This window comes from Leptidea sinapis, chromosome 3, assembly GCF_905404315.1.
Source record: "Leptidea sinapis chromosome 3, ilLepSina1.1, whole genome shotgun sequence".
Classification (NCBI taxonomy): Eukaryota; Metazoa; Arthropoda; class Insecta; order Lepidoptera; family Pieridae; genus Leptidea; species Leptidea sinapis.
This window is the reverse complement of record NC_066267.1, coordinates 11,556,376-11,575,710: the sequence shown is the minus strand read 5'-3', so window position 1 is coordinate 11,575,710 and position 19,335 is coordinate 11,556,376. Positions and strand designations below refer to the sequence as shown.

The following is a 19,335-nucleotide window of genomic DNA, read 5'->3' as shown; positions in this document are numbered from 1 at the left end:
GACTAAAATAGATTTCAAATGAAAAAAAAGATAAGGACATCAAAGATTCGAAAACCTTACCAAAAATGGATAATATAGAAATTGGCCTGTAGTTCATTATATCATCCGCTTGTCCGCTTTTCGAAATTGGCACAACATTAGCAGACTTCCATTTTTCAGAAAATATCCCAGTGATCGATTACATATAAGATATATAGTTGTATTATAACGAAGGATATTTATGAAAAAAGCCCAATGAATTACTTGCGCCAGTTTTTCTCAGGTCTGAGACGTTAATTTTTCGAATGGGTGGTAGTGGATTTTTAACTCCAATTTTGAATAAAAATATTTGAATTTGAATATAATGTAATAATGATCTGAGTGATCTCATATGAATAGGACCTGTCCAAGTCAACTTTGATCGGATGCCATATTACCGAGTGCGTCATTCGAGCGTAATCGTATAGTAGAAAGCCCCGCTTAAAGTTCGTGTGGTGTATATCCAAAGCCGATCGAGCTACGAATTTCCTCTATCAATACAATGGTTTCTACACTGACCTGGAACTTCTGCATGGACTGGTAGAGTCGACCGAGGTTCCCATAGTGCTTAGCAGTCTGTACATTCTTCTCTCCGAATGCCATCATTGACAAGTCCAATGCTGCCTTGTGTAGGGCTTCCGATTCCTCTAGGAGACTTGGCTCTGGAAAAAAAACGTTAAAATTGTAGGGATGTTACGGATCAGCTAACAGATCTTGACAACTGAATAGGAGGTTAAACGATGCAAGCTCATGGCGGAAACTGGTCACCACTACCTTGTAACTCTGGAACCGTAACAGAAATGTATCCCATATAGACAGGACTTGAACCCAACCAAATATTACTGAACCAGAAACAAGAACAAACAATCATACTTCTCAAAGGCTTTGATAAAAATGACTCAAAGAATATGTTCTTTTTATGCCAAAGAGTACTGGGAAGGACATCATCATCCGACCACTGCAGGCTTAAAAATTAATATCTAAATGCCACATTGAGTCAACAATTCTCCCATCTAAGTCTCATTCTAAGTGGACGCAGTATGCTGCACACTTAAGTAACGAATTGGGTTCAATATAACAAGGTTGCTTAGCAATAAAGCCACTGAAATAATTTGTATTTGCTTAATTATACATAGATTAGACTTTCATAATACCTCTCATATCCTGGCCAGCGGGGGTGTCCAGCGCGATTTCTTCTAATATTAGTGCTTTTACGCGCTTAGCTGATGCGAGAAGCAAGTGATCTTGTGGTACTAAGTTCTGAAACAAATATTAAATAGTACATCCATTGTATGTTTTAATATAAAAAAAACATCACGAGATAAAGAACAAACTTAGGGGTTCAAAATCTTTTTGTTTGAAGTAATTATAATAAACTGAGTAATCTAGTTGTCGTCATTGATTAGAATCTATGTAAAGTAATGCAACAAAAATAATCAAACGTGAAATACTCAATACGCGCAATTGTAGAAGCGGCCCGAGGAGTACTCCAGCACGTAGAGCGCGTACGCCAGGTCCTCGCTCGCCAGAGATAGTAGTGGGCTATATATGTACAGCGCTAGAGTGAGGCGAGTGTCACCTGTATGATGCGGATGGCCCGCTCGGCGTGCTCGCGCGCCTTGTAGAAGCGGCCCGAGGAGTACTCCAGCACGTAGAGCGCGTACGCCAGGTCCTCGCTCGCCAGAGATAGTAGTGGGCTATATATGTACAGCGCTAGAGTGAGGCGAGTGTCACCTGTATGATGCGGATGGCCCGCTCGGCGTGCTCGCGCGCCTTGTAGAAGCGGCCCGAGGAGTACTCCAGCACGTAGAGCGCGTACGCCAGGTCCTCGCTCGCCAGAGATAGTAGTGGGCTATATATGTACAGCGCTAGAGTGAGGCGAGTGTCACCTGTATGATGCGGATGGCCCGCTCGGCGTGCTCGCGCGCCTTGTAGAAGCGGCCCGAGGAGTACTCCAGCACGTAGAGCGCGTACGCCAGGTCCTCGCTCGCCAGAGATAGTAGTGGGCTATATATGTACAGCGCTAGAGTGAGGCGAGTGTCACCTGTATGATGCGGATGGCCCGCTCGGCGTGCTCGCGCGCCTTGTAGAAGCGGCCCGAGGAGTACTCCAGCACGTAGAGCGCGTACGCCAGGTCCTCGCTCGCCAGAGATAGTAGTGGGCTATATATGTACAGCGCTAGAGTGAGGCGAGTGTCACCTGTATGATGCGGATGGCCCGCTCGGCGTGCTCGCGCGCCTTGTAGAAGCGGCCCGAGGAGTACTCCAGCACGTAGAGCGCGTACGCCAGGTCCTCGCTCGCCAGAGATAGTAGTGGGCTATATATGTACAGCGCTAGAGTGAGGCGAGTGTCACCTGTATGATGCGGATGGCCCGCTCGGCGTGCTCGCGCGCCTTGTAGAAGCGGCCCGAGGAGTACTCCAGCACGTAGAGCGCGTACGCCAGGTCCTCGCTCGCCAGAGATAGTAGTGGGCTATATATGTACAGCGCTAGAGTGAGGCGAGTGTCACCTGTATGATGCGGATGGCCCGCTCGGCGTGCTCGCGCGCCTTGTAGAAGCGGCCCGAGGAGTACTCCAGCACGTAGAGCGCGTACGCCAGGTCCTCGCTCGCCAGAGATAGTAGTGGGCTATATATGTACAGCGCTAGAGTGAGGCGAGTGTCACCTGTATGATGCGGATGGCCCGCTCGGCGTGCTCGCGCGCCTTGTAGAAGCGGCCCGAGGAGTACTCCAGCACGTAGAGCGCGTACGCCAGGTCCTCGCTCGCCAGAGATAGTAGTGGGCTATATATGTACAGCGCTAGAGTGAGGCGAGTGTCACCTGTATGATGCGGATGGCCCGCTCGGCGTGCTCGCGCGCCTTGTAGAAGCGGCCCGAGGAGTACTCCAGCACGTAGAGCGCGTACGCCAGGTCCTCGCTCGCCAGAGATAGTAGTGGGCTATATATGTACAGCGCTAGAGTGAGGCGAGTGTCACCTGTATGATGCGGATGGCCCGCTCGGCGTGCTCGCGCGCCTTGTAGAAGCGGCCCGAGGAGTACTCCAGCACGTAGAGCGCGTACGCCAGGTCCTCGCTCGCCAGAGATAGTAGTGGGCTATATATGTACAGCGCTAGAGTGAGGCGAGTGTCACCTGTATGATGCGGATGGCCCGCTCGGCGTGCTCGCGCGCCTTGTAGAAGCGGCCCGAGGAGTACTCCAGCACGTAGAGCGCGTACGCCAGGTCCTCGCTCGCCAGAGATAGTAGTGGGCTATATATGTACAGCGCTAGAGTGAGGCGAGTGTCACCTGTATGATGCGGATGGCCCGCTCGGCGTGCTCGCGCGCCTTGTAGAAGCGGCCCGAGGAGTACTCCAGCACGTAGAGCGCGTACGCCAGGTCCTCCTGCGCCGTGGCCACGTGTAGGCTGCAGCGGCCGAACACGCGCCGCAGGCTCGCCAGCGCTTCCTGCCGCACCACCACTCATCAACCAACCAGTTAATAAACCAACCGACCACGAGTCGCACTCGCACGCAAGGCTCATACATGGGGCACACTAAAAGTTTTGCACTTCTAGCTAATCGGAACTATTTGAATTTCGAATGTTATATTTATTGAAACGTTGCAACCTTCTCAGTAATAAAAAAAACAATTGGCGGGAAATCATTTGTCAATTGTTTTTTATCACACATCAAAGTTCTACGTACGCAACGAAAATGGAATCAAGCCAAAAAGATTTTAGAGCGATGATTTTTTCTTTCTACTTTAAAAGTTCTCTCTCTCCACAAGACTGTGCCGCTCATCTTCAAAATGCTTTTGGGAGAGAAGCACCTTGCTTGAGTATCGTGAGGCGATGGTTTGCTGAATTTGAGAGAGGTCATCTTTCTTTACATGACGAATTTCGTGGAGGCCTGCAACTGCCGTCAACGAAAATAATGTGGCTACTGTTAAGCGGCTAGTTGAAAACCCGCGGATTGCCTATGTGACAATTTGAGGACTATTGGGAATTGGTATGAGCCAAATTTAGAAAATTTTACACGAAGAATTGAAAGTTCGGAAACTTTGTTGCCGTTGGAGCCCTCATGAACTGACAGCGGAGCAGAAGCGGGCTCGCATGGAATGGTGCTCACAGATGCTAATGAAGTACGACCACGGACATTCTAATGTGGTTTATGACATTGTCACAGGAGACAAAATGTGGATTTATGGTTTTGAACCCAAAAAAAAACAGCAATCTTGTGTATGGGTGTGTGAAAATGAAATCAGGTCAACAAAAGTGAGGCAGACGAGAAACGTTGAAAAAATACGATCGCATAATTTTTTTACAGCTACGGGTCCCACCTGCACAATTCCACTTAAGATCAAAAGATTGTTAATGCCAAGTGGTATTATACCATTTGTTTACCCAGGGTGTTAAAAAAAGTTCGCGAAAGACGACCAAAAGCCGCGTTCTCTTACATCATGACAACGCTTCTTCACACATGGCCAGCAAAACTAAGTCATTTTTAGCTTCCGAAAAAGTACAATTCGTCACCAATCCTGCACATAGCCCCGACCTAGCACCCTGTGATTTCTGTTTCCCTAAAATCAAAGATTTGATGAGAGCTTTCACTTTTACCAATTCCGAAGAGGCAGTGATAGCATTCAATCAGCACGTAGAAAACATGCCTTCAGATCTGTAGTCCTCCTGTTTTGAAAAATGGTTCAATTGCATGAAAAAATGTTGAAAATGAAAAGGAGAGTATTTTGAAAAGCAATAAACATACTATTTTGGTTATAACATGTTGTTTTTGTAAGTTACGCAAAACTTTTAGTGTGACCTACGTCTACATGTTTTTAACTTGTAAAGTGGCCCTACTGAAATTCGCAATCCGTTATAGGGGCATAAGCGATGCACTATCTATTAATGTTTTAGTTATTTTACCATTGCGATTTAAGAAATAAAGACCGCTGACAGATGGGCGGATGACTAACTGCCGAACTAATAATAAGGTCCTTTTGTGTTACAAAGAAACTCACAAAAATGTCACTTATGAATATCAAAGTTATACATTTACCACCACTTCGGACATACAGCTAGAGAAAGCCAGATAACGCCTCTATGTGCCTCCCCTGTCACTCTGATAACGCCCTACACTCAAACATACTGTCTCTGTCATTGCATAGATTTATTATTATTATATTATGTGGACCCGTAATAACGGTCGAATCGCACTCCCCCGGGAACTCTAAAAATTTTGTGGCAAATTGTATCCTTATTCCTTTTCTGTACTCCTTGAAAACATGTATACCAATTTCCTGATTATTCATTAAGTAGTTAATCAGCGAAACAAAATCACATACATTCGAATTTATAATTTTAATTAGATAATTTACCAGTGGGAGGCTCCTTTGCACAGGAAGCCGGCTAGATTATGGGTACCAAAATGGCGTCTATTTCTGCCGTGAAGTAGTTTTTTTATTTTTTTTTTATTTTTTTATTAGGTTCACTAAACGGGATACACTCTTAATGTTGTATAAAACAGAAAAATATGTTAACATTTTGGGGCGAGTGCCTCCTTCTGGAAGTGAACACAGCATGCTTTTAAATGTGTTGTAGATTTTATATAAAACTAAAAACATTAACTTAAGCTAGATGAACACAATTCAACCCCGCAGTCCCCAAGCCAATAATCCGCTTTTTCTAGCAGAAGTCTTCTGAACCAAGGGACTGACGGATTGAATATGTCTACCTTCTGACAGACTTCATTATACAGAGAACAAATGCGATATAAACTAGAATGTGACCATAATTTGTGCGTGTTGAGGGTAGACTGAACGTTTTCCTATTAATAATACGGCTGCAGTTCCGTGGGACAGCCAAGGTAATTTTACTCAGTAAAAGTGGACTGTCTATGTGGCCATGAATCAGTTTGTGTAAAAGGACAAGGTCTGACATTTTCCTACGCTGTACAAGAGACGTCATGCCAAAATGCACAAGTCTAGATTCGTAGCAGTCTAATCGACGACAAAGATTACTTTTTTTTTATGGAATAGGAGGACAAACGAGCGTACGGGTCTCTTGCAACACCAAAGGAATCACAGGAGCGTTGCCGGCCTTTAAGGAAGGTGTACGCGCTTTTTTTGAAGGTACCCACGTCGTATCATCCCGGAAACACCGCACAAGGAAGCTCATTCCACAGCTTTGTAGTACGTGGAAGAAAGCTCCTTGTAAACCGCACTGTGGAGGACCGCCACACATCCAGATGGTGAGGATGATATCCTAACTTGTGGCGTGTCGTGCGAAGGTGGAATTCGGCGGCAGGAATCAGGTTAAACAGCTCTTCGGAACACTCCCCGTGATAAATGCGGTAGAAGACACACAATGTAGCGACGTCTCTACGCAACGCCAAGTGATCCAGCCGTTCACAAAGCACTGGGACCCCGACAATTCGAGCTGCTCTGCGTTGCACGCGGTCAAATGGATCGAGCTGATACTGGGGTGCGCCAGACCAGAGATGACAGCAATACTCCATGTGTGGCCGGACCTGCGCTTTGTAGAGCGCTAGTATGTGGGCCGGCTTGAAGTATTGCCGTGCTCTATTAATGACGCCCAGTTTCTTTGAAGCCAGTTTGGCTTTGCCAGATGACCACGAAATTGGCAATCGCTCGAGATTTCGAGACCCAGTATTCCTATACTAGGCGAGGCTTTGAGGGAAGTGTTGTCGAAGAGCGGTGATACGACAAATGGGGTTTTTTTAGTGGTAAATGCGCAAACTTGAGTCTTCCGGGGGTTAAATTGGACAAGTTTCAATTTTCCCCATTCCGCGACCTTCTCAAGAGAGGACTCGATAGAAGACACATGTTTCTCCCGGCACTGGTCGACGATTTCCTGAGAGGGACCTGCATGGCCCGTGTATACGGCATCACCAGTGCTGTCATCCGCATAGCAATGAATGTTGGAGGTGTCCAACATATCATTGATATGCAGAAGAAACAGCGTGGGAGACAGCACACAGCCTTGGGGCACTCCAGCATTCACGGGCTTCGGGTTCGAGCAATATCCGTCGACAACGACCTGTATGCTACGCCCAGTGAGGAAGCTGGAGGTCCACTTGCACAAGCTCTCGGGAAGCCCAAATGATGGTAGTTTGGAGAGGAGCGCCTTGTGCCATACACGATCAAAGGCCTTCGCTATATCCAGGCTAACTGCCAGGCCTTCCCCCTTGCTTTCAATAGCCGCAGCCCATCTATGTGTTAGGTATACCAGAAGATCACCTGCCGACCGACCATGGCGAAACCCGTATTGTCGGTCGTTGATCAACTGGTGACCCTCTAGGTATACCAAGAGCTGACGGCTAATTATGCTCTCCATGATTTTGGAGAGCAGGGAGGTAATAGCAATAGGCCTGTAGTTTGCCGGATCCGAACTGTCTCCTTTTTTTTTGGATCGGATGGACAAGGGCTGACTTCCATGAGTCAATGACTACGCCTTTAGAATAAGAGTGCCGGAATAAACGCGTTAGCACCGGCGTCAACTCAGGAGCACACGTTCTAAGCACGATTGGAGAAATGCCATCCGGCCCGCTCGACTTCCTGACGTCCAACGAAAACAGAGCTCGCCTAACAGTTTTCTGTCTGAACTGTACTTCAGGCATAGAGCTCTGACACCGCGGGATGGTCGGCGGTGTTTTTCCGTTGTCGTCAAGAGTCGAGTTGGAGGCGAAAAGAGTGCACAAGAGATCGGCTTTCTCTTTTGCCGTATGGGCCAGTGTGTCATTCCTCATGTGCAACGGCGGCATGGACGGCTGGCTGAAGTTACCAAGAGCAGCTTTCGACAACGACCAGAACTTGCGTGTTCCGGTCGGGTAACTGGAAAGCTGATCGCCGATTTTGACGACGTGTTTTGATTTTGCACGGGCGATTTGCCGCTTAAAAAATCTGGAGGCACGGTTGTATTTCCTCTTAAGAACTATGCAGTTCGGATCCTTTGTGCCCAGCGCCGCACCCAAGCTCGATTTTCGATTGGCCTCCGGTCCTCGACACTAACCTATGCGAAACATAGCGGTACTAGGCCGCTACTTCACGCCGGTATTCTGTGCGAGTGTGGTAATTAACCCGGACGAGTCTAGCCCGATTGTGCTGACGTCAAAAGACGGCAGCGTGACTCTCCCACTTCTTAAAAAGCCCTTAGTCGCCTCTTACGACACCCATGGGCCTGGGACTCCCCTATTCGTTTTACGCCCCGGGAAAAGTACAGGACAAAATATACTTGAATATGAGATGATGATATAAGAATTTCGACTGCACCTGCTCTAACCTCTTAATATGAACTTTGTAAGAAGGGTTCCACACCAGACTGCAATACTCTAAAAGACTACGCACGTAGCTGTTAAAAAGTATCTTCGACACATCAGGGTCGTTGAAAAATTTAGTTTGTTTAATCACAAAACCTATATAGCAGTAATGTGTAAACATTATGGTTTTTCGATCTGAAGGGCACGGTTGCTAGTGAAATTATGGGGCAAATGAGACTTAACATCTTATGTCTCGATGTGGCAAGCGCAATTATCGTAGTGAAGCTCAGAATTTTTGGATTTTTCAAGAATCCTGATCGGCACTGAATTGTAATGGATATGGGCGTATTAATTACCATCAGCTGAACGTCCTGTTCGCCTCGTCCCTTGTTTTCTTAAAAAAATAGTGACGATAATGTGTTACTGGTACCTCATAGACGGCCACGCTGTGTGTAATGGAGTCCACGTTGAGCAGGTAGAAGCCGTAGTCGAGCAGCGCCGACGCGTACCGCGGGTGGTGCGGCCCGAACGTGCGGCGCGCGAGAGCCACGCCCTGCCGCACGAGCAGCCCGGCCGCACAGAACCGCCGCTTCACGACGCATGCCGTGCCGCACGCGCGCAGCACTTCGATCATGATCCTGGACACACCACCCATGTATAATACATGCTTGCGGAGGGTTCTGCAAGAGCTTCATGTACCAAATCATCTCATCGCTTTGCCTCGCAGCCTGTATGGCTCAAGCCCGGTGTTGTAAGAGTCGATAAAACAACCTCGAAATCCTTTAAGATTCATCAAGGAGTGCGCCAGGGATGCATTTTGTCTTCCATTCTCTTCAACGCCTATAGAGAGCACATTATGAGATGTACCTGCGAGAACTGAGAGGGAGACAACAAAATTGGTGGGGTTGAAATCACCAATGACACTATTCTTCTTGCAGCAAATGAGTCTAAAATGGCAGCACTTCTTGAACGTATGGAGCGGATAAGTGGAGAGATGGGACTTCTCATAAACAGGTCCAAGACCATAATCCCCTGGACAGCATTTCGGTCTAATCTCTCCATACTGCATGAAGTCAAGATCTCCTCGCGATTGTCTTCCGAATGTCTGCGCAGAGTTTTAGAATACTTCGATCACATCGCAACGAAAGACGATGGAAACCCTGAGAGGCTCATTGTAGTCGGCAAAATAAATGGGAAGAGGCCTCGTGTAGTCCAGTGATTAGTAACCCTGCCTACTGAACTAGAGGTCGCAGTGTCCAATCCCGGTAGGTGTAAATATTTATATGATGAATATGGATGTTTATAAGTATTAAAGTATGTTTAAATAGGTATATTGTATAAAATATATCATTGTCTTATATCCATAGTATAGGCTATGCCTAGTTTGGGGCAAGATACGTTTGTGTAAGAGTGTGTAAATCTTATTATTATTGTCTGATCATGCACAGCGCAGTCTCAAGCAACATTCTACCACGTACAAGTTACAACCAAGCTGTGAAAGTAACTTACGGCCGTTTTCAATAACCTATGTATCCTTAGTTTAACTTACTAGAAGTAGACAAATCTACCCTTTTACACTTACTTACATTTCAATAACCTATCGACATAAAGCATTGGACTATAACTGTATTGGACATAACTATGGATAGATAAGATCTTGTCACTAAACGGTGACAGCAATGTATCCCTAACTAGAGATACGTTATTGAAAACGGCCGTCAATGTTGTGACGTGTGTATCGGTCGATATGACAAAGGCATTTTAAAAGGAAGCGCATATTAATCCAATGTGCTTCAAAGAGCGCTAACGTGTTACCAGGTCGTGATTGTGACTCACTTGGGCGGCGTGTCCGTGTTGAGATGAGCCAGTGCGCGCATGCCCCATGCGTAGGCGGCGCTGTAGTCGCAGCGCACGAAGAACAACGTGCTGAACTCCTTATAGAGCCGCGCCTGCAGCGCCGACATGCCCCACACGGCCTCCCCGCCCGCACTGCAGTCAACGCAACGGTAATCTAGCCTGGACGTTACACATGAATACGTATAATCAAATTTGGCTACTGAGCCCTAACTAATAAAATAGGAAAAAAAATAAAAACAAATATCTAAAACGCCCCATCTCGCCAACAAACTTTTGCAACAGTTGGCGAGAAGTAAAAATTAAGTACCAATTGTGCATCGTTTTATAATTAAATAAATAAAAAACAAAAAAAAACGAAAATGCGAATCACCGAATCAGATTGCTACAGGCTTTTAAATTGAAATACGAATGGGTAGGACACATATCCCGTCTAGAAATATATATGGACAAAAAAACCACAACCTGGAAGAGACTACAAGGAATGAGTTATGTTGGCAAACTAAATAGGAGGTGGGGCAATGACTGGACAATAGGCGGTAAAAACTGGTTAGAAGGAGGAAAAAAATATTTTTATGGAAAGCAATGGAGGAGGCCTTCAACCAACAGGGATTTAATATTCAAAATACGTTCGATTAATTTAACTTTTAAAACCAATTCAATAAATAAATTGCATTAGATGGTGGCTTTATTATTATATACCATGATTGTATCAGCTGTCTTTGATATTGAGACCACCTTGAAATAAGGCACAAAAGCACAACGAATATTAAAAATGAACCAGGTGACCCAGAGCAATAACTAGAAGGGTATATATTTTCTTTTCAGAATTACCTCTCTATTTCTTCGTCTTCAGTCTGTATCGCTTTGGAGCACGACTCGGCTGTAGCTGTTGAGATTTCAGGGAGTTGGTTGAGGGAATCATCCGTAAGACCGAGCAGTTGTAATGCTAGATTGTATGTCTCAGCTGCCGCCGGGAAGCAGCAGTAGGCCGACTGGGTGTTTAGTAACCTGGACATATTTTACATCTGAATAAATTCAAATTCAAATTCAAAAACACTTTATTCATGTAGGTCACAAAAATGACACTTATGATTGTCAAAAAAAATATATAAATATTGTTTCTTATTGAATTTACCGCTACTTCGTAAAGGGTTGAGCTAATGAGAAGAAGTAGCAAGAAACTCATTGTCACTCTTTTAAGTCAAGATTTACATTTTAGTTGTTTTACAAATCATTTCAGTTACAATATATGCAAAGTGACGCAACAAAAATACTCAAAAGTCAAAAACTGAAAGGGTTACATGAGTAAGTCAAAAAAAGAAAAAAAAATGTAAATTAATACTTATAAACACAAGAGTTATTGAGTATAGTAAAAAGGCATTTATTTTTTTCTCAAAATTGATTCCTTTAGAATTCTTTTTGATGTCATTTCTTATACTACTAGATACTACTACCGCTTCGGAAACAAATGGCACTCTGAGAGAGAAGAAGCGGCGCAAGAAACTCTCCCAGCATTCTTTTTTTTGCGCTCTTTTCAATAAAAATATACAATATTGTACAGTCGCTATAAAATAATCACAATCTAGTCCCATGCTGTCCGATCATTTAGATATTCAGCAGTGGAGTAATAGGATTTACGATAGTAGATGCATCAATCCACACATACCGTAAATAAATAGAGGCATTATGTGAGCATTTCAATTTTCAATAGTGCTGGATACTTATTACGTCAACATTTAAACACTTTAATTGACCGAGAACTGAGTGAATTAAAGGCAAGTATTATTTTTTTTTTAAATAATTTACTGCTTTTTTAGGTTATGATTTATTTTTATCAAAAAGTGAAGAGACGAGTCGGACTTCAGCCGATGGAATCTGATACACTCTCCCACTATTATACAGTAACGCTCAGGGATTCTTGAAATCTACTGCATAGCGACAGCAAAAGACGTCATTGTGATACCCAACTAGCCGACGTGATGTCCAAAGGAGCTTTGAACCTGGTACCATACCTGTGACAGCATTCAAGCGTGAGACGCTGGTAGTGCGTGGTCTGCGGTTGCGACTGGCACAGGTCCCGACATCGCAGCAGCACAAGTTCGCCGGCCGCGTACCAGCCGGCCTCATTAAAAAAACCACCTGCAAATGTATTATATACATACTTTAATCTCTGGTGAGTGGTTGTATTTTTACTTCAAGGACTGGCAAAGGTCCACCCATACAGCCAACGCGCGATATGCGAAATTGTTTTATGACAACAAGGAACGAGACTAGTAGGACGATCAGGTGATGCTAATAGATACGCCCGCGCGAGGATTCTTGAAAAAGTCAAAAATTCTGAGCGGCAGAAAGCAGCCAGCAAAGCGGCTGTGCGAGGCAAAGTTTACGGCGAATGAAGATGATGTGCCAGACATCATAGAGAGGCACGTGAAATAGAGGTAAGAACCACTGCCATTTTACTGACAAATTGTCTTAAGAAGGACTGTGTAATTCTGTCGTATGTTACAGTTAGGCCATCATTGTAAAACACATGATTATCCTTATAAGCTGAGCCGCTCAAACCGAAACTCCCGTTTCAAACAACCAATGCACCAACGAAAGGCCAGTAAAGAAAGTTGGCGATCAGAAACAATTAAGAAACAGAAAATTACGAGAATTTTCTTTTGCCCTTCACTCATTTCTTTTAGTTCATGTACCTATTCGTAATTTGTAGATTTGGCATTGAGATAAAAAGTAGTTACATAAATTGAATCTCAACAAAATATTTTTTACTCAAGTACGCCAAGACAATCACGATATCAAGCGGCCTATCAGCCAAATGGGCTTCATCTTATTTAATCAAATTTGACAAGTACTCTTCGCTCACCGATAAAACAGGATTGTGACGACATTTATAGTATCTAACGTCGTTACGCTTGAACAAGAATCCTAAACAAGCAATTCTCATTGCAGACAATCATTATAATGGGGATTTAAGGATCATATAATAGAGGTTAAAGTATGAAATTGCTGTTTTATTGTAATAGGTACTTCAGATTGACATAGAACCTTTATGGTTTGAGATTTAAAAGTGACGCTTTTTACACATAGTACCTATATAGTTCTTCTTTTAAAAAATGTGCAACATTCGATTATCGACTTTCAGATGTCTACTATATCCCAGCAGATGTCTACTGTGCCGAACTCCGAACAATGATAGCAAAACTAGCAGTGAAACAGCCCGACTCATGAATCGATCTTCACCATTATTGCTCCACGATAACGCGAGACCTGATACAGCACGAGAAACCGTTTTAACTCCACAGGAAATGCAATTAGAAACCATTCGTCACTCTTCGTATTTGCCCATCGGACTACCATGTTTTTCGTGATTTGGACAATTTTCTACGTGTTAAAAACTTTTTCTCAGGAGGCAGTATAAAATGTTTTCACACAGTTTGTCACATCTAGATCACCACAGTTCTATTGCAAAGGCATAAATGGATATGCTAATGCTTCCTATTAGATGGCAGCAATGTATAGATAATAATGATAATTATTTTGATTACATATGTTAAATAAATAAAAAAATTTTCACTACAATCGGCAATTTCATACTTTAACCCCTTATATTATTATTTTTACACATCACTGCCAAAATAGCTTGCACGGAAAAAAGAATATAGGAAGTTCATAATATCAGTGTTAGGAAAATAACCTAACCTAACGTTTGCTGAGAACTTTCCCTTATCGCGAATCGCGCTGCTGCCTCGTTTGTTCTAGTTATTAAACAATCCTTCAATGTTTTAAAGCATTAATATCTCTTTCTTTATTGTTTTTTAACATTTGTATTGTTATTTTTTCTTTTCTTTATATATATAATGTTAATTGTTCATATCTATTGTACTTGTAAAATATTTGGTGGCAGTTTTTCGCAAACAAAAAATTATTATTATTATTAATAATAATATTATGAATTTTCATAACGATAGTATAACGTCATATCATTTTCGTCTTTTAAATAAGACTACATAATATGTAGTGTTAATAATAGATACGAAAATTAGTGTTAAATTACGATTTAATGATTTTGTGTACTTGCTTGCGGAGTGGAACTTAAAAATGAGTGTTTCTAAATGATATTTAACATATTATATTAGCTACACCTATAATTATATAATGTGCAACGTTACCTAATCTAAGTCCCAGATGTATGAGTGAATTAATCGGCCGAGTGCTGGACCTACACCGCGATAAATAACTCGTCGATAATTCCGTTGCCAATTTCGTTCCATGTTCAATCACCGCCTGAAACACAAAATAGATACATTGTTTGTTAAATTTCAAAGCACTTTTTTAAAGTAAATGTTATTAATATTTCTCATTTATAATAAGGCACGAACACGAACGACGCGAATAATCAAATTCAATGTTACTTCTAAGTATCCATCCCTAGTCTGTGGTTGGTTACTTCTAGACACATTGTGACATTAAGAGAAACTCAGCACTTCATGGCTCTTTATGGTGTGTACAGATTGGTGAAACGTAAGATGAAATGGACGTAGTTCCTGAAAAACGTTCCAAGCCACAAACATCACATTTTAAGGAATTCGTGTTTAAAGATTAATAAATAGTGTATTCCATACATGTGGTTTGGGCTACTAAGTCATGGTGACATTTAAAGAGTGATAGTAGGGCTGCCATTTTTTTGTCAGTTCGTTAATATGAATCACGTGACCAGTTTTGTGTTCTTAACTCAATTTCGACATGTTTGTGGTTTGAAACGTTTTTCTGGAATTACGTCCAAATGTATCATGCAATGAAAGAATTCGCCGAACACATCGTTGCAATGTATCTTGAAAGGCAACACACTTTGTAACAAATTCTCATATTTTGGACGTCTTGTGTGCGCAAAGCGAGCATTACAAGCCGCTCGCGGAGCGACCCGTTATTTGACAGTTTTTCGAACGTTCGCGACTGAATGGCGAAAATAGACATATGCGGGAGGTTTGTAGTGAATACGCGGTATTAGCGCGTTAAGCGTCCACAGTTGCAGCGAACATGCAAGGAAGGGATACATTTAATGTTACATTTCACCAGTCTGTACTTACCTTTACGTTTGTGTTTTATTTGTTACTCTGCCGTTGCACTCGGATAAAACCTGAATAATGTGAACCGTTTAAAAAATAAATTATGTGTCAGATGTATCTATAAGATTTACAGCTTCAGTGGGCATCGAAACCGCTATACTCCTGAACCGATAAACAGACTCTCACACTCTTCGAGGCTTCGAATGCAATTTTAGCAATTTTTGTGCAGTGCCGTCTGTAATTTAATCGCCAATCTATATACCACTAACTGCCTAACAAATAGCAGCCTCTAATAATGCTGCGAATAATGAAACTGTAAATGAAAATGTATAATTGTACATATACAAGAGATTCAAGTCAGATATTTATTGGAACTCGAATCCACCACAACCTATGGAAAAGTTATACCTGAGAAGAATGGCCGAGCAACTTATCGGAATATTTTTTAAATATAAGTTCATTCGTTCGTCAACGAACCCCCATTTAACCCATTCCCAACTAACCAGCGATGTGTTCGTATCAGAAATACTGAATAAAAAATTTTTTGTTAAAATAATGTCGAACGGCTGTGAAACAGCTACGCACGAAACACGTAACAATTTCCATGGAGAATAACATTAATAACGAAAACAAGTCGGGTATAAGATATTTATATTATGACAAAACGGCAAGTTGAATAATTCATAACAGTTCCGTCTACATTTTCAATTTAGTCTGAGTGAGAATCACTACGCAGACAGGTAAACAGTCAAACGTAATAAGACTACAACGTCGAAGATTAAATAAGTTGTAGGGAGTAAAATAGTACTGCACGTTTCATACTAAACTAAATTTAAATTTTTACTTAGGATTTGCCTCTTATTACGAAGTATTTACATCCTCTTTGGTGAACGACTTTCGAAAATCGTTGAACTTACATTTTATCATATATATAAAATTCTCATGTTTAACACCATGAGGTGTTAAACATTGAACTCCTCCGAAACGGCTTGACCGATTCTTATGAAATTTTGAGTGCATATTGGATAGGTCTGAGAATCGGGTAACACGAAATTTTTTTTTAAATTTGTTTGATTTTGTTATGAGTGTGCATTAAAAATACATACAACTTCAAATTTTCACCCATCTACGATCAACAGTTACTCTTGTATCGCAATTTTAATATCGGCAATACAACGTTTGCTGGGTCAGCTAGTTAATTTATAAAATACTAATTCAATATTAGCACAATAATATATTGATAAAAATAATCCTGTAATAATTTGACTTATTAAACATAATCCTAATTAAGATCCAAAATTTCATAATGAGGAAATATTAATTGATGGTCTCGATAAATCAATTAATGCTCCATTTAAAATTTTAATTAATGGATGAGTTTTTCGCAAAGGTTTAAAATTATTTATCATTAGTTAAATGATCGTAAAGGGCCAAGAAAAATATTTGTGATTTTGTATACGGGGTGAGAAACGAAAATACAAATACATTATACTCCTTTTGAGCGTGCATTGTACAAAGTATTCTTCATTTATAACTAGTTGACCCGACAGACGTTCTGTTCATTATAAAAAAAAACTCGTGAGGGTAATAATGTTCTTTTTATGAATTGAAATGTCACTATCACAATGGATAATCGAAGTAAATAAAGTTCTCGCGCACGTAGCGGTAATCGTCAGTCACAATCGTATACACTATCCATCGACATAGAAGATGGATTCTAATCGTTCATAAATTTAATTTATGACAAAACTTAAGATTTATCAATCTACATAAAAATAATGTGATAGATAGTAACAACAGTGGTTAATCTACCATCTATTATTTAAAATTAAGTTTTTTTTAACTCCTGAGAAAGTTAGAAAGAAATAAAAATTCTAATTAGGTATTCATTTTATACTACTCTTTCAATTCGATTTCTGAACGATGAGGGACACATCAAAGGAAAAACAAAATAATTGTTGTTTTTATTTAATTCCAAAACAATTCATATTTATTCACCTTTTAAACTTTCTCTGGACTTCCACAAATAATTCAAGACCAAAATAAGCCAAACCGGTCCAGCCGTTCTCGAGGTTTAGCGAGACTAACGAACAGCAATTCATTTTTATATACAGGGTGTCCCAAAGTTATGGGCCATGAAGGGAAAGTACCATAAATATCGAAGATAGGCTATTTTAATGAAAGAAGACTATGTCATTTTTAAAAGTTAGTAATTCTGCATTAATAGATTTTCTAAAAATTACTTGCCTCGTCTGGGAATCGAACCGACTTAAATGTAAAAAAAAAACACCCCTACTCTTATGATGCCAATCGAAAGACTGGCCAAAAAGTAATAACTCTTCTTAAGTAACATAGTATTTTAAAAGAAAGTAGTCAATTAAGTGGGTATTACTTGTAAATTAATTAATTACATGCTTAAAATGTGATATCTCTTGTCTTACGCAAATCGCCAATCTTTTAATGAGTCCGCTGCCTGTTGATTTTCTTATCATTTTATGGTGAATACTCGATATGATATATCAGAATTCTGTTTATAACTCGCCCACGTTCTAGTATCGCTTTTTGTATAGCATATCTTTCACGTATCCCCAAAAGAAGAAATCTAATGGTGTAAGGTCCGGGGATCCAATCGGTCCATTCGTACCAATCCAAGTAGGAAAACATTCATTTTACGTTGTTCCTTTCTTTTAAAATACTATGTTACTTAAGAAGAGTTATTAGTTTTTGGCCATTCTTTCGATTGGCATCATAAAAGTAGAGGTGTTTTTTTTACATTTCAGTCGGTTCTATTCCCAGACGAGGCAAGTAATTTTTAGAAAATCTTTGAATGCTTCTGCATTCAACTTCTGTACTAACTTTTAAAAATAACATAAAGTATTCTTTCAGTAAAATAGCCTATCTTCGATATTTAAGGTACCTTCCCTTCATGTCCCATAACTTTGGGACACCCTGTATATAGATAGATAGACTAGCTGACCCGACAGACGTTGTTCTGTTCATTATAAAAAAAACATCGTGAGGGTGGAATACTATGTTACTTAAGAAGAGTTATTAGTTTTTGGCCATTCTTTCGATTGGCATCATAAAAGTAGAGGTGTTTTTTTTACATTTCAGTCGGTTCTATTCCCAGACGAGGCAAGTAATTTTTAGAAAATCTTTGAATGCTTCTGCATTCAACTTCTGTACTAACTTTTAAAAATAACATAAAGTATTCTTTCAGTAAAATAGCCTATCTTCGATATTTAAGGTACCTTCCCTTCATGTCCCATAACTTTGGGACACCCTGTATATAGATAGATAGACTAGCTGACCCGACAGACGTTGTTCTGTTCATTATAAAAAAAACATCGTGAGGGTGGAATTTCGTAAAATCCATTCTTAGCTGACCTCTGTTCCAGAGATATCGTGATGAGTGACTATATACGTGGAAATATATATATAGATAGCGCTATCTCGACAACTAACGTTAAATTTGGCGAGTACAAATTGTTAAGCTTTTATTTTGTATACATACTGTATCATTAAATAAATAAAAAAATACCAAACAAGCCCCATTTTACACGCTTCATATTAGCTTCACTTGTATGTTTGTTTGTATGTATGTTTGTAACCGACTCCTTTAGACGCGATTTTGACCCACTTTTCATTATTTTTATAATATCTTAAAAATCACCCCACGCTTTTTTATAACGAAATATATTTTTTTACACTACTTTCAATTTAAATTCATTAAAATATATTTTCTATTTTTTAGTTGAATGTAAATGTAAAGCGTGTTTTTAGTGTTTTTAAACTATTATTCATCTTTCTTTATTTTGAGTTCTGTTTCCGGTTATTTTTCTATAGAATAGAATTATAGTTAAGATAAGTTAATTTGTAAGTTGATTAATACTACGTAGCCTTCTTCTTGAAATTGAAGAATTAATATTTTGTGAATTTTTTTTTAAATCTTTGTTTAGTTAATTTTTTTTTAATTAAATCATAAGATCATATAACGTGCCCACTTTAGTATAAATATTAAAAGGAATTCAATTGCAATATTTTCTTTGACGCATTTAGAAAAATAGTCATAATTTCTCGTACAACTCTGAAAGAGCGGCGTCACTCACAGCACGAATCTATCATAAATCACGTTTTTTG

At 40.8% G+C, this 19,335-nt stretch overlaps 1 protein-coding gene across 2 annotated transcripts in view; it reads right to left on the bottom strand.

Annotated features, from left to right (window-relative positions):
* Positions 1 to 19,335, bottom strand: part of LOC126979521 (amyloid protein-binding protein 2) — a 62,907-nt gene that overhangs the window by 9,714 nt on the left and 33,858 nt on the right. The window contains exons 3-10 of one of the 2 annotated variants that reach the window (XM_050828847.1): positions 14,299 to 14,413; positions 12,139 to 12,265; positions 10,958 to 11,134; positions 10,106 to 10,285; positions 8,700 to 8,907; positions 3,303 to 3,461; positions 1,173 to 1,278; positions 538 to 680 (exon numbers count right to left, since the gene is read on the bottom strand). In XM_050828847.1, coding sequence (XP_050684804.1) covers positions 538 to 680; positions 1,173 to 1,278; positions 3,303 to 3,461; positions 8,700 to 8,907; positions 10,106 to 10,285; positions 10,958 to 11,134; positions 12,139 to 12,265; positions 14,299 to 14,413 — 1,215 coding nt within the window. The remainder of the gene's footprint in view (positions 1 to 537; positions 681 to 1,172; positions 1,279 to 3,302; positions 3,462 to 8,699; positions 8,908 to 10,105; positions 10,286 to 10,957; positions 11,135 to 12,138; positions 12,266 to 14,298; positions 14,414 to 19,335) is intronic. The other variant, XM_050828848.1, reaches the window with a different exon arrangement.